Genomic DNA, 24,743 nt, shown 5'->3' on the forward strand with positions numbered 1-24,743 from the left:
AGAAGCTGCCACTAAATGCAATTAAAGCCCTTGTGGAGTCTGTTATTAAGAGCTGGCATTTAATGAAGACTGAGGGCACATTACTGTTACCATCCACACTGGAGCAGGATGTCTTCAGCAATTAGCTGAAGGCATGGAATACACAAAGTGTGCTGTATTACCCAGCACTGAACATGCTTGGTATTTAAGCAACATGCTGCCTTTTTTTTTTTTTATTTTATTTTATTTTTGCCTTCTCTTTGCTGGATTTTCTGTGGCAGTTTGAGCTGCAGAAGCTCAGCTCAGCTGGGTCCAGCACAGCCCTGGGTTTGCTGTGCATTAGAATTCTTCCCTGCAAGGTGGATGGTACTAAACACGAGTGGAGGAAGCTCCTTTCTTTGTGATATAAAAATGTTTAACTTTACTTCACTTAGGAGCATCTTCTTTCCCACCTCCAAATTGTGCAGAGCCACTGGAGCTTGGCTAAATTATAATTGCAGGGCAGAAATCTCTACTCAATTACTTGTTCAACTCTTTCCACTCCTCCTTGACCTTTTTGTGTGCTGCATGAGCAAAAGGAAGTCCAGTCAAACTGAGAGGGGCATTGAATCCTTCAGGGAAATGCTTTATTTTGTGCCATCTACAAAGCAGGTGGTGATATCACCTTTTTGGTCAAATTCCTTGTTTTGGTGCATTTTAGGCTGCATTTGGCTCGTAGCTGGACCAGATTTATTTCACCAAGTTATCACTCACACAAGAAGGACCGTGTGCTAAAGAGATACATGGACTGGAATTGTAGAATCATGGAATGGCTTGGGTTGGGAAGGACTTCAAAAATCATCTCAAATGGTTTGTGTTGGAAAGGACTTTAAAAATCATCATTCCAACCCCCTGCCATGGACAGGGACACCTTCCACCATCCCAGGCTGCTCCAAGCCCCAATGTCCAGCCTGGCCTTGGATCCATGGGCAGCCACAGCTGCTCTGGGAATTCTATTCCAGCCCTTTCCCAACCTCTCAGCCAGGAATTCCTTCCTAATATCCCATCTAAATCTCTCCTCCTTTTGTGTAAATGTATGTGCAGCCATAAGATGTAAAAACACGCACTCAAACACACACAAAGATATTTTTATTTGGTCATCAAAACCACAGCAATTACAAGCTGCCACCCTGAAGCTGACTGGGCTCATTTGTCAGAAATTCCAAAAGGATTTATTTTTCTTTATTTGTTTTGTGTTTTGTTTGGGTGCCAAGAGGCTGATAGCAAAATGAGGAAGTGGCCTTGTTACTTGGATGGTTTCTGCCACTGTAATCTGTGTTTGCAGAACAGCTGAGGTGCCTGGAGAAAAATAAATGCTGTCCAATTGTTTTATGACCCAGTTAGTCAAATTGACTATTGGTAGCTGAAATAAATTTGTCACCAGTGTTTGTTTCACTTTTATTAAAATATATAAATAAACCAGCAGAACTCCTGGGAAGGATGGGGGAGAAAAAAGGACAGCTCAGATCTTGTTCCCATTTATAGAGACCAGGTTGGGTGGGGTGTGGAGCAGCCTGGGACAATGGGAGGTGTCCCTGCCATGGCAGGGAAGTGGAATGGGATGAGCTTTAAGGTCCCTTTTCTCACCCAAAACCATTCCATGATTCAACACAGCACAGAAAATTAAAAAAAAAATTACAAAAAATTCAAACTGCAGCAGAAAATTGAAATCCTTTCTCATTTTTCAGCCATATTCACTCATGGGCCAGGCTGAATATCCCAGCAGCTCTTGGCCTCCAAAAGCTGCCTCAGGTTTCCCTTTCTCCCTGCCCTGAGACATCCCTGGTGCTCCCAGGGAATCTCCATGGGTTCCCTGAGTCTGGCCAGCCCCAGCTCCCCTCTTGTGCTGCTCTCCTCATCCTCATGGAGCATTTTAATCCATCTCACATTCCAGTGTTCCAGGTTGTGCTCTGGCCCTGTGCTTATTAAAAACCACAGCAAGACACAACCTGAAAATCCACTTTACAGGCAAGAAAAACCCAGATATTAAAAATATCCACTTAAAAACCACCTCAATTTAAATCCTTAGACTGGGCATTTGTTACTGAGCCAGGGTCCCTTCTGTGGGAGCTGCTGTGGCAGTTTGGGTGAAAGTTGTGCCTTTCAAGTAATTTTGGGGTTTATTCCTTCCCTTCCTCCCTCCCTGGAGGGAAATGAAAATTCCCAGGTGTGCAGTAATTCCCAATTAGCATTGATAATGAGGGGAGCACTGATAGCATTATCTGCAGAGTTTGGGAGGGATTTTTTTTTACTCTTTCCCAAAAATAATAACAAAAGGAATTCTTCTTGTACAGGAGTAGAATTGTGAGGTGCCTTTAAAGAATTAATTCTGGAAGGGATTTTATTATTATATTTCAGTTAAATGAATTGGAGGAGCAGCAAGAAGATTAGATAAAGCAGGTTGAGCTGCATTACAGGTGTTCACAGCCCCTAAAAATTTTAAATTTTATTCCTCCAGCCTTCCCTTCTTGCTTCCCCTTTGGTGTGTTTGCCAGCTGTGTGCTCAGCCCATGTTCTCCATGTGATAAAACTGACACAGGAAGCTCAGAGCCCTTCCAATTCAATTAACTCTTCCTCTTTTTTTTTTATCGAAATGCCACAATTCCTGCAGCATTTTAATTATCAAGACTTTTGATACAGCAAATTACTGGTAATTAGCTACAGACTGCTGCCTCACTGAGCTTTTCTTGCCTGGTTCTGGCACTTTGTGAACAGCTCTCCTGTTTCCAGAGCTTGTGTCTGGGTTTGGAAAGCCAGGTGTCTGCTGAGGAAGGCAGGAGCCTCCCAAAAAATGGAAAATGCAAACCCCCTCCCTCTGAATTGTTATAATTTTGAAATGAAGGGGCTCTCAGCTAAAGATATGGGAATAGGAATAAGTTCTTTAATAGGAAAATTAAAAATAGAAATGCAATAGTACAGAAAAGAGAGCAAACCACTGCCAGAGTCAGAATAGACCTGACCCCCTGTGGGTCAGGCTGGTGACTGAAGCCACCATTTAATGGGACTTTTAATATTAAATTTCCAGACTGCTCTTGTGCACCTTCCATCTCTTTTCCCTGATTTCTTGGTTTGTCATGGGTGGTGGTGTTTGCAGGGGTCCCAGAACAAGGGAAGAGATGAGAATCTTGACTCCATGTTTCAGAAGGCTGATTTAATTTTTTATGATATGATATTATATGATATTATACTATATGAAAATGATATACTAAAACTATACTAAAAGAATAGAAGAAAGGATTTCATCAGAAGGCTTGAAAGGAATAGAAAAGAATGGAATGAAAATAAAATCTTGTGACTGACCAGAAAGTCCAAGCCAGCTGGGCTGTGATTGGCCATTAGTTAGAAACAACCCCATGAGCCCAATCCCAGCTGCACCTGTTGCATTCCACAGCAGCAGATAACCATTGGTTACATTTTGTTCCTGAGGCCTCTCAGCTTCTCAGGAGAAAGGATCCTAAGGAAAGGATTTTTCATTAAATATGTCTGTGACAGTCATGCCAGGGTTTGATTTGGTATTGCAGATGTGAGATCAAAGCTTTGCTCTTTGCAGCCATTTCCAGTGAACTGATTAATTACCATTACCTTTAATATCCCTAAATTTTCCAAACTCAACTTTACACAATAATCCCACAGATCAACACTTCCTTTACTTTCTATAGAAATTTTCTACAGAAACTTTCTACAGAAAATTTCTACTTCTGCAGGAGTAGAAGTTTCCCTCTACTGACATTGAAATCCTCCCAGTACATTGATTATATTATTGAAAATAGGAATAAAAAGCACTAACAGGAGATGTGATTTTCTGTGTTCACTGTAAATGTTATAATTTATAATTATAAATTATAAATTTAAATCCCCAAACGTTATAATTTATAACCCAAACATTATAATTTATAACCAAACATTATAATAATAACCATTCTCTAGTAATTTTCCATAGGAATGTGAGCCAGGTCCATTCAATCCAGAAAGGGACTGAAGCAACATTTAACGAATTTGAATTTAAATAATTTAAATAATTTAAATTTAAAGAATTTAAAGAACATTTAAATAAATTTAACATTTAAAGAATTTAAGTTTAATTAACATTTAAAGCCACATTTAAAGAATCATGGAATGGTTTGGGTTGGAAAGATCATCCAGTTCCAACCTCAGCATTATCCCAGGGTGCCCCAAGCCCCATCCAAACTGCCCTTGGACATTTCCAGGGATCCAGGGGCAGCCACAGCTGCTCTGGGAAAAGCTCTTTGCATGTGCTATCATTGATCACCTTCCTATTACTGCTGTTTTTAAACTGAAAATGAGAATTGAGACTGAAAATCAGAAGGTTTCCATCCAACAAAAGAAAAGGAGGCTGGAATAATCTGGGATTTCTCTTGGAATACAGAGGGCAAAAAGAGGAATTAAGATTTCCGGGAGCTTGTAAAATCCAGTGTCAGTGATTTTCTCATTTCTGGTTGAACATTGTCCTGCACCTTCCTGGATTTCTTTGTTGGCTTGTGGTGTTTTGGCTTTTGTCACATCCTTGGTGGACACAAATCTTTATCTCTTTCTGTTTGTTTAAAGCTGAATTTGTCACCATCATAAGAATACTTTACCCAGGACCTTTTCATCTTCTGGAAATCCCTGTTGCTGGACATGAATTCTATTATTCCCCCTTAATTCTTTTTTAATAGACTCTTCTATCTTCTGTTCTGTGATATTACCCCTGATCAATATGAGGTGGAGAGGCCAGTAATTACCTGGGCTTCTCATTCACCCTTGAAAAATTCGTGGTGTGTTGGTTTTCCTTGGATTTTCTGGACCCCCCAAGTACAGAAAGGATGAGGAAAATCAGGGTTTATGGGGTGGAGTTTGAAACTGGTTTGGTGATGGAGCAGAGTGTCCACACTGCAGCTTCCATCTGAACTCAGGGGAAGTGAGGTGTGAGATACCAATGAAAGCTTTTAATTCATAGAATAGAATTTATTCAGAGCTCAGCCCTCCTGTCTAAAACCTCACAAAAGCTACAAAAAAACTGAATGAATTTATGTGTCACCCTGGCCAGGTGTGTTTTACTGCCCATGCTTTGTTCAGGTCAATCTTGGGTATAAAGGCATAAAAACCTATCCAGCTTATCCTAGGCCCAGCCAAGGAAGGAAAATGTGTGTTGGATTAGTCCCTTATCTGATTCAGAGAGAAAAAAAAAAAACCTGAGAGGTGTTTTAAAAACTTTTATTCCATTTTCAGTCTCATGTGAAGGGTGAGACAATACAGGTGTTATAATTCACCCCATCACAATCAGAAAAAAAAAAAAAAAAGTGGAGTTGAACTACCTTATATGTACAGGGTAAATTCATAATTACTGTTACTATTACTGTTACCAACTATTTTCTAATTACATTGTAATACATTTTAAGTGTTAAATACATTATAAGTGTATCTTGGTCTGTCAGCTTTAGCCACACCATGCTGTAAATGCCTTAAAGTCAATCATCTAAAATTACCCCAGGTGGGTCCCACTGCAATGCATCTTTCACAGTTCTGTTTCTCCAAAGTATCCAGTCTTATTTGCAAAGCCACCCTTTGGAACTTGGTTCCAGTTCCATTTCTCTCTCAGCAATGTCTGTCCCATTCCAGGCCATTTCTAACTCAGCATTTCTCATCTCAACGTTTGCATGCAGATGTGAGCTCTCTGTCAGGCTTTGAGAACTCTCTACAAATCCACTTCCCACAAATGAGGGTGTGGAGTGTCCCAGGAGCAGATTTGTCCTTGTGCCACTGTTGCAGGAGGACAGAGCAGAGCCAGTGTCACCAGCTCAATGTGACAGCCAGGCCACACACACTGCCCCGACCTCTCAGAATTTCAAAATTTAATTACACCTCCAAATCCATAAAAAATCCTTTTTTAATAAACCACTTGTTATTATTTTTCATTCCCAGAGAGCAGTTGGATGCAGGGTGCTCTGTTGCCCTGCATTTATGCACAGCTTTGTTTGTTTGAGGGATGTAAACACAGCCCAAGGATGGCAGGATTCAGCCAGGGAGCACAAACTCCAAATCCTTGTTCCAGATGAGTGGGATGCTGCAAACTCCACAGTCCCTCATAAATCTTGCTGTGCAGCCACGTGATTAATGTCTAACGAGGTTTTGGGTTGATGCCTCAGCAATTCCTAAGCAGGTGTTATGGGATCAAATCAGGAAATCCCTTACTTGGCTGCTTCTGGAAAGTTCCTTTGGCTTAAACAGGCAGGAAGGGCCTGCTTTGGGTGGTTTTTAAGTGGATATTTTTAATGTCTGGGTTTTTCTTGCCTTTAAAGTGGATTTTCAGGTTGTGTCTTGCTGTGGTTTTTAATAAGCACAGGGCCAGAGCACAACCTGGAACACTGGAATGTGAGATGGATTAAAATGCTCCATGAGGATGAGGAGAGCAGCACAAGAGGGGAGCTGGGGCTGGCCAGACCCAGGGAACCCATGGAGATTCCTGGGAGCACCAGGGATGTCTCAGGGCAGGGAGAAAGGGAAACCTGAGGCAGCTTTTGGAGGCCAAGAGCTGCTGGGATTTTCAGCCTGGCCCATGAGTGAATATGGCTGAAAAATGAGAAAGGATTTCAATTTTCTGCTGCAGTTTGAAGCCAAATGTGCTGTGTTGGATCATGGAATGGTTTTGGGTGAGAAAAGAGACCTTAAAGCTCATCCCATTCCATGTTCCTGCCATGGCAGGGCCACCTCCCACCGTCCCAGGCTGCTCCAGCCCCAGTGTCCAGCCTGGCCTTGGGCACTGCAGGGATGCAGGGGCAGCCCCAGCTGCTCTGGGAATCCCTTCCCAAAATCCCAGCCCAGTCTCCCTCTCCAGGGAATTCCCTCCATTCCCAGCTCTCCCAGCCTGGGATTGGATCCATCCCCACCCCGACTCCTCTCTAGGAAGGGATTTTGGGATCCGGGGGCTTCATTGGGAATCTCAGGACTCCAGGAAGGGTCTCCCTTCCCTTTTCCATCCCCAACTTCCATAAAAGCCCTTCCATAAAAAGCCTCCTTGATCCCAGAATCCTGGAAAGGTTTGGTTGGGAAGGGACCTTCAATCCCATTCCAATCCCACCATCCCAGGCTGCTCCAATCCTTCCTTGGACACTGCAGGGATGCAGGGGCAGCCCCAGCTGCTCTGGCAATTCCAGCCCAGCCAGGAATTCCTCATTGCCAAGATCCCATCCCTGGCTGCCCTCTGGCACTGGGAGCCATTCCCTGGGTGCTGTCCCTGCAGGCCTTGGCCCCAGTCCCTCTGCAGCTCTCCTGGAGCCCCTTCAGGCCCTGAGGTTCCCTGAATCCTCCCTGGAGATCTCTCCTGTCCCCTTGGCTGTGTCCTGTCACTGCTCAGCCACATTTCCCGTTAATTCCTTCATCCAAAAGAATTTGTGGAACTGGTGAATTCAGGGCACTGGAGCAGAAAGAGCTTTGATCTGCCTGGCCCAGTTTCTGCTACACTTGAAATTTTTAAGTGAAAAATGAACTCCCAATTCCTGTTTCCCTGCTTTCATCTTCTCAGAGGTGCCCACATCCCTGCAATGTCCAAGGCCAGGCTGGACACTGGGGCTGGAGCAGCCTGGGACAGTGGGAGGTGTCCCTGCCATGGCAGGGGTGGCACTGGATGGGCTTTAAGGTCCCTTCCAACCCAAACCATTCTGGAATCTGATAAATTTTGAGGATAATTATCAAAATCATCTTTTACAGCTTCTGACTTTTTCATAGCCTTGTGTAGTAAATCGTTTCATCGAGTAAATAAACAGCAAATTAATTTTTTTCTCTAATTTTTCCCAATTTTTGGCATTTTTTGAATATCTTAGAGCAAACTCATATCCCAATTCTCTGTTTCACCTTTTACCCACAGGGATAATTCATTCTGCTCCCAACCCAAACCTCTCTTGGCTTATTGTAGTCCTGGATTTCACACTTAATATTCCCCACTCCTGGATACAAAGTGACACCAGAGTCGTGGAATCCATCATAAGTAGGTTTCATCCATAATGGAAGAACAAATTGCTTAATTTTTTTCCTTTTTTTTTCCCCCAACTTGATTAAGTTTGAGGGTTTAATTAGATTTTCGTGGCGATTTTCGGGTTGTTAATTTAAGTGGAGAAGATGAAATGCAAATAGGTGAATACAAACGGGTTTGCTAAATTAGTGTCAAAAATTAGCACAGTGATTATTTTTACCAATAAACACAAATTTTCAAAGCCTGTGCTCAGGTAAAGTTTTAATTGAGATGGTTTAGGAATCAGATTTTTCTCTGTGTGTTTGTATTATTTTTTTTTTTTCCAAGCCATCCCAAATTGTTTCTAATTAGGGGCACGATTCCATTTGCCTGGATATTTATTCCTGTGTAATTTGTTTCAACTTAGGCAGCACAGGAGTGATGAATTCTTTTCATTACCTCCAACTCTCTTTGATGGGCTTTGACTGGCTAATTATTCACATGGAACACATTCCCAACAGCCTGTGAGTAGGTAAAAATTCCTGAAAATAAACAGCCTTCTGAAATTCACTGACAAAAGTTCATTTTCAAGGGCTTTCGTTTCATCTTCAGACACAAGGAAATGAAAATGGAATCACTTGGAGTCTGGTTTTACTTCTGCACCTTGAATAATATCAAATATTGGGTTGCAAAGGTTTCCCAGGGGGGAAGATGTCACCAAGGGAGCCCCCAGCCCCTCACTGAGTGATTTGGGGTTGGAAAACCAATCCTAAACTCCACTGGCAGCTGTGGGAATTCATATTTTTGATGATGAAAATTCATATTTTTGATGATGAAAGAGGCATGTTTGTGTTGGGAGCTGTTACAGGACAATTTTTGCAGCTTTCCAGGGTATTTTCCATCACGTGGGACCCCCAGCACACACATGGATGTTTCCTATTTCTCTATATAAACATGCTGGAAGTATTTAAGCACATCAATACATTTCTAAGCCGAGGTATTTTAAATAAATACATTCATAAGCCAAGGTATTTCAACTGCACTGCTCACTATTGCAACCCTTTGTTTTTAAGAGCATTAATTATATTTATAATCAGTGTATAAACTCACCCACCCTCTTCCCATGGCTGCCATGGATGGAATCACTTTTGGGAACTTTTTGTAGGTTCCTTTTGGGAGGACCTGGAGCAGATTGAGTTGGTCAAAAACCCCAGCCCTGGAATTGTCCAGGGCCAGGCTGGACAGGACTTGGAACATGGTCATGGCAAGGGGTGGGACTGATCTTGAAGATCCTTCCCAACCCAAACCATTCTTAGCAATATCAAATAAATTTTTATGAAATTTGAGCCAGTCCTCAGGATATAATTTTTTAAAAAATAAAGCTGTGTTTCTGTCACTTAGAATTTTTGTGAATATTGGTCATTTTCCTACAGAGAACCTAAAAATTCCAGCGACACACTGAGGCTGTTTTAGCCCAGCTGCTGAGCTCTCTCCTGTAGGCAGAGATTGGTGATAATTGGGAGTGGGGTTGCCTCATCCCCAGTGGGTGACAGCTGTGGAAAGCAGGTGAACAGCACTGATGGCAATGAGCCTTGGAGTGCCCAGGTGTGCTGAGCAACCACAAAGGGAACACAGGATCAATGCATGAACATGAGGTTGGGCTAAAGAACAAGAAGGGCTAAGGTTTGAAGCCTTCTGGAGTGGTTTGGTGTTAATGTGTGTGGGGTAAAGCTTTTTGATATTGTATGGTGACACACTGTGTTGTGGCCATCTCAGCTGTGACATGTACTGCAGCACTAATGCAGTGCAGGATTTGAAAAAAATAAAACCCAAAATTCTAAGGCATCACCAGAATGTGCTTCAACCTCGTGATGGAATGGTTGGGTGGGAAGGTATAGGTACAGTTTGTGGTGATTGGGAGTGGGGTGGTGGCTGAAGCTCAGTTGGCTCCAGCTGTGAGAAGCAGGTGAACAACAATGAGCCATGGTGTGCTGAGCAACCATATGGTGGCACTGTGTGTTGTGGTCATCTCAAATGTGACATGTGCTGTGACAATAATGCAGTGCAGGATGTGAAAAATATAAAACCCAAAATTCTAAGGCATCACCAGAATGTGCTTCAACCTCATGATGGAATGGTTGGGTGGGAAGGTGTAGGTACAGTTTGTGGTGATTGGGAGTGGGGCTGAAGCTCAGTTGGCTCCAGCTGTGAGAAGCAGGTGAACAACAATGAGCCATGGAGAGCCCAGGTGTGCTGAGCAACCACAGAGGGCACACAGGTGCCATGCATGAACATGAGGGGATAAAAGGTTGGGCTAAAGAACAAGAAGGGCAGATGCTTGCAGCCTTCTGATGTGGGGTGGTGTTACTGTGTATGGGGTGAAGCTTTCTGATGTTGTATGGTGGCACTCTGGGTGTGGTGGCTGTCTCTGCTGTGACGTGTGCTGTGACAATAATGCAGTGCAGGATGTGAAAAATATGAAAGCTAAAATTCTAAGGCATCACCAGAATGTGCTTCAACCTCGTGATGGAATGGTTGGGTGGGAAGGTTGTAGGCACAGAGTTTGTGGTAATTAGGAGTGGAGCTGGCCCAGCCTCATCCCTAATTGGCCTCAGCTGTGAGAAGCAGGTGAGCAGCACTGACAGCAATGAGCCATGGGGTGCCCAGGTGTGCTGAGCAATCACCAAAGGGAACAGAGGGCACTCAGGTGCAATGCATGAGCATGAAGGGATTAAAGGTTGGGCTGAAGGACAAGAAGGGCAGATGCTTGCAGCCTTCTGGGGTGGTGTTACTGTGTATGGGGTGAAGCTTTCAGATATTGTATGGTGGCACTCTGGGTATGGTGGCTGTCTCTGCTGTGACTGGAGGGAGGGATGGAAGGATGGTGTAGGCACAGGGTTTGTGGTGATTGGGAGTTGGGCTGCAGCCCAGCCTCATCCCTAATTAGCTAAAGCAGGTGACCAGCATTAAGGGTTAATTAATGAGCCATGAGGTGCCCAGGTGCACTGACCAACCCCAGAGGGAGCAGAGGGCACACAGGTGCACTGCATGAACGTGAGGGGATAAAAGGCTGGCCTAAACCACACCAAGGGTAGATGCTTGCAGCCCTCTGAAGTGCCCTGGTGTTACTCTGTGTGGGGGGCTGCTTCAAGCCTTCTGGAGCTGCCTGGTGGTGCTGTGTGCATGGTGCCCTTGGCCTGCAGCCTTGCTGAGCTCTGTCCCTCCCCCAGATGCTGCTGACCGAGTACCTGGACATGAAGAACACGCGCGCGGCCTCGGAGCCCTCGGCCCAGCTCAGCTACGCCAGCTCCGGCCGCGAGTTCGCCGCCTTCTTCGCCAAGAAGAAACCCCAGAGGCCCAAGAACCCTCTCTTCAAGTAAGTGCTGGGGTTTTTAAAGCTGTGCTAAGCTGCCTTTGGTGCCTGGAGTGCTGCTGGTAATGGCAGTTTCACAGTGTGAGAGGTGTGGAAATTCCTGGATGGGGATTTAATGCCCGGAGCTGAAGATCTGTTACGGATTCAGCGCTGGGTTTTAGAGCTGGGCTCATTCCAGGGCTGGGAATCCCATTACAGGAGCTGCTGCAGAGCATGGAGTGATCCATTCTGCCTCTCTTTGTCCATGGTAAATTCAGGAGCTGTTAGAGGGAGCGATAAAGGGCACTGGACAAAGGGAATTAAGATAACTGTGTAATTACTGCATAGACTAAGCACTTAATCCTGTCACTAACTCCTTTAATTCAGTGGTCAGGCTGCAAAGAATTAAGTGGTTGGGAGGAGAGTGTAAGGGAGAGGAGGATGAGAGAGGCTGGGTGGCCAAGGGAAGGATTTGGGAGAGGAAATTTGTGCAGCAGTAAGGAGTGAGGAGTTGCTGAGCAGCGCTGGTGGGAGAGGAGATTCACACCTGGATTTGGGGGAGCTGTGCTGGAATTTTCTTCTCTTCCACCACCTGCCTGTGCTGGCCATCCTCTTGGCCTCTTGAGGATTTTGGAGAGGACCTAAAAGTGCTGTTCTGTGCTCCCAAAATGAGTGGGTGTCCCAAAAGAGCAGATGTCCTCTCATAGTACCTGAGATCCCGGTTAGAAATCCAAGTCTTCTTTACTCTCCCAGGATGAGCTCTCCTACAACCTCCTGTTATTAGAGGTTAAGTGTTGTCTCCTTCCCCTGTCAACCCATGATTATTACCCCTCACCCTTTTTTTTTTTAACCCCCCATGGCTGTTTTGGGCTGAGAACTCCACTTGGAATTTACTCTGACCTGCAGATGGATATTGGAGCTCATCCCATGTCTGTCCCTGGGTGCACAAGGCCCCAAATTTGGGATTAAAGCTGGAGGGATGAGGATGCTGTGGCTCACCTGGAGCAGGCTGAGGCTGGGTAGAGTTTGTCAGCAGAGAGGAGGTGGCTCTAATTGTTCAAGGGAAGGTGAATCACCTCGTGGGAGCAGCATCTCTCCCCACTCCTGGTGCTGTCACTGAGTGATGCCATCCCTGCAGTGACAGCAGCACTTATTGGGATCTCTCATTTGGTTATCTGTCAGCTGTCACCATATCTATGGAAATCTCCCTTGAAATGGAATTTCTCAGCCCACTGAGGTTTGTACGTGTTTGATGGAGTGTTATTCTTGTCTCCCCTCCCATCTTCAGTGCTTTCTGTGCCAGGTTCCTTTCCCTGCCTTTCCATTAGCTCTGTCCAAATCTCTCCTCTTGTCACCACAAAATCTGCATTTCATTCCTCAGCAGTTTCTTAGGGCAGGGCTCCACCTCATGTTTTGCTCACTGGGGGATGCAGGTGTTGGTGCTGTGTCCTGTGGTAGCTGTGAGCTCATTTAATTAATATTAAATACTGAGCTAATTTAATTAATATTAAATATTTCTCCTAGTTATGTCCTCAAGGAATAGAGGGAAGTCGTGTCCTGCTCTCTGGAAATCAGGAGCTGGTATTTAGAAGAAACTCAGAATCCTTATTTCCTTTAAAATGGGTATAATAAAAAAATATTTATTTAGTTGCAATGTTGGCTTGAAAAAGAAAGCTTCAGATGAAGGGGAATTTGGATAATTTATGCCATGATAAACTTTTTTTTTTTACTTTTTTCTCTTCCCAAAAGTAGCCAAGGGCATACTCAGGTTGCCAGCTCAGATTTCCAAGATAGAAATCAGGAAATAAGACAGGAGTGAATTGTACAGGCAAGAGTTGAACACCCAATAAATCAGTCCCAGACTTGGCTGTAATTCTGTGTAATTCTAAGGAAAACAAAAATGTTTTGAAAGCACTGTGGGAGGATCAGCATTGGGAAGGGAGTTACAAGGAGTTGAGTGGGAACAGGAATGTGGGGAAGGGGGGCTCAAGGAGGTGGCAGAGGAAGGGAAAGAGGGGAGAAAAATAAGGGAGAAAAGCTGGATGGTTGTGGAAAAGAAGGGGGAAATAGGGGAGAAAAGCTGGATGGGTGTGGAAAAGAAGGAGGGAAATAAGGGAGAAAAGCTGGATGGTTGTGGAAAAGAAGGGGGGAAATAAGGGAGAAAAGCTGGATGGGTGTGGAAAAGAAGGAGGGAAATAAGGGAGAAAAGCTGGATGGGTGTGGAAAAGAAGGAGGGAAATAGGGGAGAAAAGCTGGATGGGTGTGGAAAAGAAGGGGGAAATAGGGGAGAAAAGCTGGATGGGTGTGGAAAAGAAGGAGGGAAATAAGGGAGAAAAGCTGGATGGGTGTGGAAAAGAAGGAGGGAAATAAGGGAGAAAAGCTGGATGGGTGTGGAAAAGAAGGAGGGAAATAAGGGAGAAAAGCTGGATGGTTGTGGAAAAGAAGGAGGGAAATAGGGGAGAAAAGCTGGATGGTTGTGGAAAAGAAGGGGGGAAATAGGGGAGAAAAGCTGGATGGGTGTGGAAAAGAAGGAGGGAAATAAGGGAGAAAAGCTGGATGGGTGTGGAAAAGAAGGAGGGAAATAGGGGAGAAAAGCTGGATGGTTGTGGAAAAGAAGGGGGGAAATAGGGGAGAAAAGCTGGATGGGTGTGGAAAAGAAGGAGGGAAATAAGGGAGAAAAGCTGGATGGGTGTGGAAAAGAAGGAGGGAAATAAGGGAGAAAAGCTGGATGGTTGTGGAAAAGAAGGGGGGAAATAGGGGAGAAAAGCTGGATGGGTGTGGAAAAGAAGGAGGGAAATAAGGGAGAAAAGCTGGATGGTTGTGGAAAAGAAGGAGGGAAATAAGGGAGAAAAGCTGGATGGGTGTGGAAAAGAAGGGGGAAAATAGGGGAGAAAAGCTGGATGGTTGTGGAAAAGAAGGAGGGAAATAAGGGAGAAAAGCTGGATGGTTGTGGAAAAGAAGGAGGGAAATAAGGGAGAAAAGCTGGATGGGTGTGGAAAAGAAGGGGGAAAATAGGGGAGAAAAGCTGGATGGGTGTGGAAAAGGAAGGGATGAGGTCTGGGTTTGGTGCCTGGAAGACCTGTGGGATAATGCTGCTCTTATTGTCTCACTGATGACAGAAAGGAGCACGTGGGGAGCGCAGAGCCAAGAATTTACAGCTCTTTTAATTAAAATCAGAAGGGTTTGTTGTATTTTGATAAATCGTTATTAGTTCAGTTGCAACAGCACCAACACTCAGAGTCCAAATTAAAGCAGAAAAGCCTCATTAATAGTAATAATCTTAACACTAGTGCCCAGGAAAGCTGTGAAATGCTTTCCTCCTGTCCCTGGTGTGATGCTCACGTTCCCAGTGTTCCTCTGAGGCTGATTCCACCTTCCTGAGCTGTGGGATTGGGGAGGGAATGAGGAGTGCTACAGCAAATCCTCAACATCTCCAGGTCTTCTTGTGACAGAAGTTTCCTTTCCAAGTCTGGTACTTGTGATGCCTCAGGTTTAGCTTTTATATTTTTCACATTCTGTGCTGCTTTGGTGTGTGGGTCTGAGCTCCATATTATGGGATGGTGAGCTCTGTGCACAGAGCAGGGAGACAAAACAATTCCTGCTCCAGCTGGGCACCAAGGACAAATGCCCCAAATCTCAGCCCAGGAGCACAAACCCCGTGGGCTGGAGAGAGAAAAACAAGCAGGGTGGGACTGCAGGGGCTAAAGCTGGAATGGGACAATGAACTGCAAGATGCAAATGGAGCAGAACTGATCCCAGGGAGAGACCCCGGGAGCGCTGGTGCATTTTGGGGCCATTTTGGTTCATCTTGGGTGCAGCCCTGGCTGGGCTCTGGTGCTGCCCAAGGTGCATCCATGGAGGAGATGCTTTCCATAAATCCCTGCTTTATTCAGGAACTCTGCCCAGCCTCTGCTCCAGCTCAGATTCCCAAGGCATTTTATCCACTGGGGCTGTTTGAAGGTGCTCTGTCCCCACCATGAGCTCCCTTCTGCCTGGTCCCCAGAGCCCATCCAGGCACTCCCAGGAATGGAATTTTTGCTTCTTTTTTCTGCTGAGGTTGGGATTAAATGTGTGAGACAGTATTTCTTATTGCACTCAGATGTTTATTATTTGTTATCTGTATTACAGTCTCACAAGCTGTGAGTTTTGTAGCCCTTAATTTTAATAAGCTAAAAAATGATGATGTATCTCTTTCTACAAGGTTTTTTAAGGATAAGCTGTCTAATTAAGAAATGTCACTTAAATTATTTTTACTTTTAACCCAATAACTAACTACTTGTGCCTTGTAATGGGGACTTTTCTATCTAATTACACAAAACCACCGAAATGGGGACTTTTTTATCCAATTATACAAAACCACCCAAACTTATGAAGAAGGTAAAGAAGAAGGACCAGCTTCTGTTACTATAACTGCCAACAATCCTCTTGATGGGGCAGGAATGGTTGGAAAACATTTGGATTGGTCCTTGTGGATTATTAGAGCCATACAATAAATAATAATTGATTGGTCCCTGATTTCCAGGAGAACATTTTCCTATTATTAAGACCTGAAGGGTGCTTATATTTTACATTTTATATTTTAATAATACACATTTTATATTTTAGTTTTATAAATAATACATTTTATTTTTCATTTATATTTAGTTATATTAATATATTCATATTAAATTTTATTTCTATTTTATTTCTATTTTATTTATATTAATATTATATTTATATTAAAATTTTGTTTATATTTATATTATATAATATTATCTATTATATTTATATTTATATTATATATAATATATTATGTATATTATATAATATATATTATTATATTATATAATATATATAATATAGAATATATTATTATATATAATATATATAAATATATATATAATGTTTATATTTATATTATATATAATTTTATAAATAATACCTTTTATATTTTAATTTTATATATTATTAAGAGCTGCAGGGTGCTTCCAGTGCCTGAAACTGACTGAATTCCTTTGAATTCCAGGTTTGAATCCTCCTCCCATGCCATCAGCATGAGTGCCTACCTGAGGGAGCAGAGGAGGGAGCTGTACAGCAGGAGTGGGGAGCTGCAAGGTAAGCAAAAGGATCCTTGGCAATTGGATAATTCCCTCCTGCCGGAGCTGGAATATCCTGCCCAGCCTCTGGCAGGTATTGATCTCTGCCCTGAATCTCTCCAGGATTTAAGCTCTTGTTTATTATGAGGTTGTGAAGGGTTTCTCTTTATTCTCTCAGCATTTTCAGCTGGAGGTCAAGGTCTTAAAAATATTCCCTAAACAAAAGGTGGAATATAAACAACCTCACCTTGAGCACTGGGTTTGGCTGTTGGAGCTACCTGGGATATTTTGCTGCAGTTTATTTCCTTACTGTGATACTTACCCTGCATTGCTTTGGGAGCTGAGCTCAGGCAGCTCCAATTTGAGGCTGGATGGACTAAAGTGACCAATTCTTTGTGTTCTGTGCACCTGAGGAGCTTCACAGGGTTTGCAGATGGTGAACCTGGGCACTTGGGCTGCTTTTGCTGGTTTAAATTGCCCATGGCAGGTGCTGTGTGTGCCCAGGGAAGTGTTCCCTGCTCCAGGCATGGCTTCGTTTCCCTTGTTTTTTCCTGGATGATCCAGTGGTTGGGTTTGGCAGCAGAAACAAGGGAATATCCTAAGACAAATTCTTTTGTATCATCTATTCCAATTTCTCCCTGGGCTAATCATAAGAGGAAAACAATTCCTGTTCTTCAAATATTACAGTGATGACCAAGGGCAGAATTTCTCCTGGAACTCTTGTCCATAACAATTTTCAGATGGCTGTTAATTGAGAATGTTTTATAATTTGCTAGAGAATTTTTGGATGCCTTTGTGTTCCCTTCCTTCTTTCATGACCTGTCCTCAGGGACAACTTAAGCCCACAAGGGTGTGGAAAAAAGCCTTGAGAGGCAGAGATTGTTCTTGGGACAGCTTGATTCACTTGGGTGACTGCAGGGGTGTGTGGTTATTAATTGTTTGGGGGTTTTGGGGGTCCCAGGATGAGGTGAGAGGTGAGAATTGACTCCAAGTTCTCAGAAGGCTGATTTATTATATTATATGAAAATAAAATGATATATTAAAACTATACTAAAGAAAGAGAAAGGAGATAGCAGAAAGCTAGAAAAGAATGATAATAAAAACTCATGACTGACCACAGTCCTGACACAGCTGGACTGGGATTGGTCATTAATTAAAAACAATTCACGTGCTGGGTAAACAGTTCTCCAAATCACGTTCCAGAGGAGCAAAACATGGAGAAGCTGAAGCTTCCCAGGAGAAGAAATCCTGGCCAAGGGATTTTTCAGCAAATATGACAGTGACAGAGGTGATCTCAGCACTGATGAGCAGGGGTGTAATGGCTCTGTGGTGAATTCTGAGATCCTTTTGGGTGGACTGAGAAGGAAAAACCTGAGGGTGATTGTGGTGCTGTTTGCAGGGGGTTCCAGGACGAGGGAAGAGATGGGAATCTTGACTCCATGTTTCAGAAGGCTGATTTATTATTTTATGATATATATCATGGTAAAAGAAAATGATATATTAAAAGTACACTAAAGAATAGAAGAAAGGATTTCATCAGAAGGCTTGCAAAGAAAGGAATAGAAAAGAATGGGATGATAATAAAATCTTGTGACTGACCAGAGACAGCTGGACTGTGATTGGCTATTAATAAAAAACAACCCCATGAGACCTATCAACGCTGCCCCTGTTGCATTCCACAGCAGCAGATATCATTGTTTATAGCTCATTTCTGAGGCCTCTCAGCTTCTCAGGAGAAAAAGATCCTAACAAAAGGATTTTTCACCAAATATCCTGGTGACAGCTCCCACCCCCTGACCCCACAGCCTGTGGGGATGAAGGGGTGTGGAGGTACCTGCCAGCTAAACTGGGATCTCACCTTTCACACACCTGGCAGGTGTGGAGCTCACAGCTCTCTGCCTTTTGGGGTTCAGGCTCTCCCCTTCCAAAGTGTCCCATGGCCAGGACTGGCTGGGAGGTGTCCCCCAGGCCAGGGGGATGAGGTTAGGGTTCCATCCCATAACCAGCTTTGATTCCTGGAGTATTTCAGTTCCTTCCCCATAGTTATGAGCTCCCTGTTACAAACTGTGTGGGACAAGTGTGGGCTCAAAGCCAAGAATTTTGCAGCCATTGAGTGTTTTGAGCTTTTTGGGGCCATCAGGGAGCCTGCAGCCCTTGCTCCAGAATTTCCCACCCCTTTGGGATGAGTCCTGTTGCATTCTGTCATTCCTAATTGTCCACATGGCTTTGAAAATGAGCAGAGAGCAGAACTGACCTTCTCCATAACTGTGTCCTCCTCCAGGTGCCTCGTGGCTGAGATCTGGGGATTTTTGTGGTTATTTTTATTTCACTATTCTATTATTTCTATATTTGTGGCTATTTCTATTACAGGCAGGGTTTTAAGGAGGGTCCTGGGTTTGGAGCTCATTCAGAGCCAGATTTGATGGAAGAGTGATTCCATAGGAATACAAGACAAATCTTGGGGCAGCATTTGGGATGAGCAGGGCACTGGGAGCATTTCCAGGAGAGGAGGATGCAGCAGAGCTGCTCAGAGAGCCTGGCTGGGCAAGAACAAAGCCCAGGAGCTGACAAAGAAGTAAAGGACAAAAGAGGAATTAATGTGGAGAGGGCCAAGGTGCTGCTGCCCTTTGCAGCTCAATTGGAAGAGCCTGGACATGATGCAATAGGTGACAAAAAGTCAGTGTGGGGAGGCAGTGGGGACAATAGATGAGATGACTTTGCTGAGATTCTTTGCAGTTCAACCATCAAGAAAAGTTTCCCTTTGAACTTGACGTTAAAAATGCAGTAACCTCTGTCTCTATTATGAGCTGCTGTTCCCTTTTAGGTTGCTCATTAATCTTCCTGAATCCCAGACCACAGCAAGATCTGCATTTGGATTTTTTTTATATATATATATATATATAATTTTTTTTATCCCTTTTAAAGAGAAATACAATTTAATTGTTCAATCAGGTTAGTGGAAAGCAGGCATGTGACACTCTGTCTTCTGTGAACACTGCACAGTTTCTGTTCCCAACAGCCTTATCCACAGGGATGATTTTTCAGTGGCAGCAGGGGGAGGGTGACTTGTGAGGGAATCTTTTTTCCTGAAAAGATCTTCAAAGAAACATATGCATGAAAAGAAAGGAATTTATAAAAGTTTAGCTCACGCTAACTTTTCGACATAAGAATTTAATTTAAATAGCCTTAAAAATGTGTGAAGATCAGAGTGATGCTTTGTCATTAACCCCTTTGATTTGGACTGAAATAGTGCAGAGCATGAGGCTCACATTATCCCTCAGTGGGAGAAAGGGACCTGCTGCAAGTGGTTTAGAGCTGGAATTCTTCTGTTTCCTTCCACTGAAATTGCAGGAGAAAGACTTTGGTGATGTGTTTTCCCCTTGAAGTTGGCCACACAAGTTCTCTGACAACTGTCATTAAAAAATAAAGGTGGGGGCAAGTACAGAAGTGAAATATTTCCTTTAGGACTGGTACAGCCTGGGAGAGCTGGGAATGTTCCCCTGGAGGGGAGAAGGATCCAGGGAGAGCTTCCAGCACATTCCAGGCTTGAAGGGGCTCCAGGAGAGCTGCAGAGGGACTGGGGCCAAGGCCTGCAGGGACAGCACCCAGGGAATGGCTCCCAGTGCCAGAGCTGAGCTCTGACCAGAGGGGCAGCACCAGGGCTAAGGTAAAGCAAGATCAAGAAAACGATGGCCCAAGCCTGGTGCCAATTTATAAATAATCCAAATAAATAGGTGCCAGTTTTCACCAACCTCAGAATCAATCAATCAAGAGGCTGCCTTTTTCCTGCAGTGTGATCCTAAACTCTGCACCTCTGGCTCAAACCAAGCTCATGGTCTCACATGTGAACCTAGAGCAGCAGGTGAGAGTGAGGAGAGGATGGATCCTGCTCTGGAGCCAGCCTGGGAGAGCTGGGAATGTTCCCCTGGAGAAGGGAAGGCTCCAGGGAGAGCTTCCAGCACATTGCAGGCCTGAAGGGGCTCCAGGAGAGCTGCAGAGGGACTGGGGCCAAGGCCTGCAGGGACAGCACCCAGGGAATGGCTCCCAGTGCCAGAGGGCAGCCAGGGATGGGATCCTGGCAATGAGGAATTCCTGGCTGGGCTGGGATTGCCAGAGCAGCTGGGGCTGCCCCTGCATCCCTGCAATGTCCAAGGCCAGGCTGGACACTGGGGCTGGAGCAGCCTGGGACAGGGGGAGGTGGCCCTGCCATGGATGGGGTGGAACTGGGTGATTTTAATCACAACCCAAACCAATCTGGGTTTTTAGGAAACTTGCAGGTTGCTCACCTCTGGGAAAGGATGAAAAATGTGGCAGTAAAACAAAGCTCTGGTATAATAACACAATAAATTATAGTGAATAATTTTTAGAATTAAAAAATCCACTGTTTTTTTTGTTCTTGCTGCCTGGGTGATAAATGGAAAGCCTTGAATACCCCTCAGACCCAAATCTAAATTTGGGTAGTGGCTTTGTGTTACTCCCCACTCTGCTACTCATCCACTTTCCACACAAGCCTGAAAAATTCCTTACCGTAAGGTTTTAAGCAATTAAAAAAAAAACCCAATGAGAAACTCTGCTAATTAAGATTAGCAGCAGAGGCAGAGAGGATCTGCTATGACAAGGGCACCATGTAAGGCCAGGTCCAGGGAAAATGCAGTTATTTGTAGGTGCCTTGTTCCATTTGGATTCACCCAGGGGCTGCTGCAGGGAGCCAGCTGTGCTCAGCGGTGACAGAAACCAAAGCTGACATTTGGGATAATGAAAATTCGGTTCAGCACCTCTGCGAGATGGGGATGATAATGTGTTGTCAGTCAGAGGTTGCTGTGGAGGGGGAGAGGGAGCAGGATTCATGTCTGGTTAAAGGAGATGTGGTGACAAGTGGCCTGTGCTGGTTGAAAAATATTCCTGAAGGAAGGACGGGGAATAAACCAGGGGGAAAAAATCATGTGATGATGTGATATCCTGAATTCCCTGTCACACCACTGCTTTTGTCTCATGATGAGCAGCATCACAGCTGGCTTTGAGCTTGGGGAGAGGGGAGAGCAGGGATTTTCAGGGTTTTGCCAGCTCTGAAGCCATCATCAGCTCCCCCAGCCCCTGGAAATGCACCCCTGATTTCCTCGGCGTGTGTTGGTCCCGGTGTAGCCGATTAGAGCCATGGCCTCTTCAAAGGCTGCCCAATCAAGGAGGGGTTATTAAAACCAGCCTGCTTTATGACTGAGAATTAATTAGGGCAGCATTTTCATGCAAACCATCCAATTTTTTGATTAGCAATGGAGCAGGGTTGCAATTAACACTCTAGGAAGCTTAAATTTCCAGCGTTTTGATTCTCGGGAAATGAGATTATCAAACTGGGGTCAGGCCCTTGACAGCAAAAGGGGGATTATGTGTAAGGAAATCGTTTGTTTCTTGATTTTTCCTCAGAGATTGTTATTAAAACCACAACAGTTCAGAAGGAGATGCCTAAAAAAAGGAGGCAGGAGGGTCCCTTTGCTTTGTCAGTGCAAAGAGCTCCCGGTGTTGGGGAGAGCACGTTTGGCATTTCATCTACAGCAACAGGTTCCCATTGCTGGGTGGGGTCAGCCCTCCTTTTCCCATCCATGTGGGTTTGTTTCTTTCCTTTTCAACAATGTTTTTGATCCCTTCCAGGTGTCTAAATGTGTGTATTGCTGCTTATTAAAGGCTGACCTCAGCCAGCAGTCGAGTCTGTGAAAAAGGATCAGGGCATCTCTGTTAATCCTGGAGAACATTTGGGGGGGTTGAATTTCCCACTTAATTCTTGTCACTTCTCAGGGATCTGGGAGGTGTTGAAAGTCAGGCTGGGGCTGTGAAATCTCTGCTTTGTGTTGGGGATTTTGAGCAAGGTAAGGCAGGAGGAGGAATTTTGGTGTCAGGGTGATATTTGGTGCCGGGGAGCACCGTGAGCGTCACTGTCATGGAATGGTTTGGGTTGGGAAGGACCTTAAAGATCACCCAGTTCAGTTCCAACCCCAGTGCCATGGGCAGGGACACCTCCCACTGTCCCAGGCTGCTCCAATCCTTCCTTGGACACTGCAGGGATGCAGGGGCAGCCCCAGCTGCTCTGGCAATCCCAGCCCAGCCAGGAATTCCTCATTGCCAAGATCCCATCCCTGGCTGCCCTCTGGCACTGGGAGCCATTCCCTGGGTGCTGTCCCTGCAGGCCTTGGCCCCAGTCCCTCTGCAGCTCTCCTGGAGCCCCTTCAGGCCACACCTGCTCTGGGCCTCCCCACCTGAGTCTTGACCTCAGGATCCTCTTCTTGAATCTTTAACCCTTGCACTGTTCTCACTTCAGAGCCCAAACAGCCCTCAGGTGCCACATGGTCCTTTTGGAACAGCAAAACCAAAGTATGGGCATCAAGGTGGTGTAAGAGGAGAGGAGCTTCTCAAATAGAGGTGGAGAATCAATGCTGGAATGATGCCTCAGGGTTTAGGTTTTGTATTTTTCAGATTCTGTGCTGCTTTAGTGTGTGGGTCTGGGCTTCATATTATGGGATGGTGAGCTCTGTGCACAGAGCAGGGAGACAAAACAATTCCTGCTCCAGCTGGGCACCAAGGACAAATGCCCCAAATCTCAGCCCAGGAGCACAAACCCCGTGGGCTGGAGAGAGAAAAACAAGCAGGGTGGGACTGCAGGGGCTAAAGCTGGGATGGGACAATGAACTGCAAGATGCAAATGGAGCAGAACTGATCCCAGGGAGAGACCCCGGGAGCGCTGGTGCATTTTGGGGCCATTTTGGTTCATCTTGGGTGCAGCCCTGGCTGGGCTCTGGTGCTGCCCAAGGTGCATCCATGGAGGAGATCCTTGGAATGAATCCCTGCTTTATTCTGGGACTCTGCCCAGCCTCTGCTCTAGGTCAGCCTGCACAGGGCATCAGAATCAGCTTTGATTTCTGTTACCAGCCTGGGTTCTCCATGCTCACAGCTCTCCCACCTCTGCCTTGCTTTTCTCCCCTGTTGATGTGAGGAAGCACCATCCTCCTTGTATGAAAATCCCTGAAATTCTCCATTCTCAGTGATTCTGCTGGAAGCTGCTCCAGCAGGACTGGTTGGGTTGTGTTGTTACAGTTGGGACTCACTGTGTCCCTTTGCCTTGTTTACAAAGCAATCCTTGATTTTCAAGGCACTTATTTACAGCTCTTTTCCAGCTTTGAATCTGGATTAGTGAAGCATTTGAGGGCTTTGTGGTGAATTTACAAAGACAACATGGAATTATCTTGTATTATGCAGATTAGAACAGAATAGGTGGGGAATGTTTATGCCTGTGAATTATAATACCCTGCTTTATATCAATTTACTGGAGTTTTTTCCAGGAGGAACGTGCTTTTGGAAGTACTGAGCCACGGAATTTGTGCCTTTGCCTAAATGTCAGTAGTGAACCATTTATTTAAACAGCACAGAGTTAGGATGTGAAATGAGGAATAAAATATCCATGGGAGTTCAGATCAGCTGGGTCTGAATTCAACCTGGTGGATGTTGAACAGTTAATCCTGATTTTTTTCTTTTTTTTTTGAGATCTTGAGTCACCAGACTGGCCAAAACTGCATTACATTTCCCTTATACATTGTGTTGGGAAGAGTTATATAATATAGACATACACATACAATATATTTGGACTCTGATCCTTGTGGGCCCCTTCCACCTGAGGACATTCTGTGATTCCATCTTCTTTCTACAGTAATTGACACTGTATATTTTTTTCTTTTGTTTCTTCTGGCCTTTTAGACAGTGTAGAGTCCTGAGATGCTCATGGATGTTTATGTTTTCTATTGAAATCTTGCTGACATTGGAATTTTTCATCAAATTTTTCTTTTCATCTTGAAGTTTCTCCACGTTTTTGCAGGTCAATTTTCTTTGTTTTCACCAGCTTGCTTAGCAAGCCCTTGATAAATACATTGCTGAAACATGCCTTTTCTTTCTCCCATTTGATGGAGTGTATAATCCTAATTTAAAAAGCAGCCCAATGCAATTATCTGTGGGGGCTGAGCCACTTTCTTGCCTCTTCTGCAAATTTTATCCCTTTCAAGCTGGGGCTTCTCCAGGAAGTAATTCCACATCACAGGGGATGGCAAATTCCAGCAGAGACCTTGGGGGTGAGCATGGAGGGAGCTGCTGCTGCTCTTGTAACCTGTTCAGGGGGTAAAGAAGTGTTTAATCTCTGGCCCTGTCACTCTGCTGCCTCTAATCTGTGTCTGAAATCCCTTCAAAATGCGACACCGTTGTTTTTCAAGGAGCATAACAAATGCACCCCAGACAGCTGTATTAGCATTTGGGGGTTTTTTTCCCTTGCAGCCAAGAGGTTTTTATCTTCATAATGTTGAAATGGAACTCAACA

The 24,743-nt window shown here is 44.5% G+C and overlaps 1 protein-coding gene across 1 annotated transcript in view; it reads left to right on the forward strand.

Moving 5' to 3' along the window:
* Positions 1 to 24,743, forward strand: part of EXOC4 (exocyst complex component 4) — a 362,178-nt gene that overhangs the window by 96,745 nt on the left and 240,690 nt on the right. Inside the window, exons 8-9 of the mRNA XM_071424195.1 lie at positions 11,197 to 11,342; positions 16,324 to 16,412. Of these exons, the coding sequence (XP_071280296.1) occupies positions 11,197 to 11,342; positions 16,324 to 16,412 (235 nt within the window). The remainder of the gene's footprint in view (positions 1 to 11,196; positions 11,343 to 16,323; positions 16,413 to 24,743) is intronic.

The sequence above is a fragment of the Agelaius tricolor genome, unplaced genomic scaffold (assembly GCF_023055355.1).
Source record: "Agelaius tricolor isolate 1412-34295 unplaced genomic scaffold, bAgeTri1.0.p SCAF_3, whole genome shotgun sequence".
Lineage (NCBI taxonomy): Eukaryota > Metazoa > Chordata > Aves > Passeriformes > Icteridae > Agelaius > Agelaius tricolor.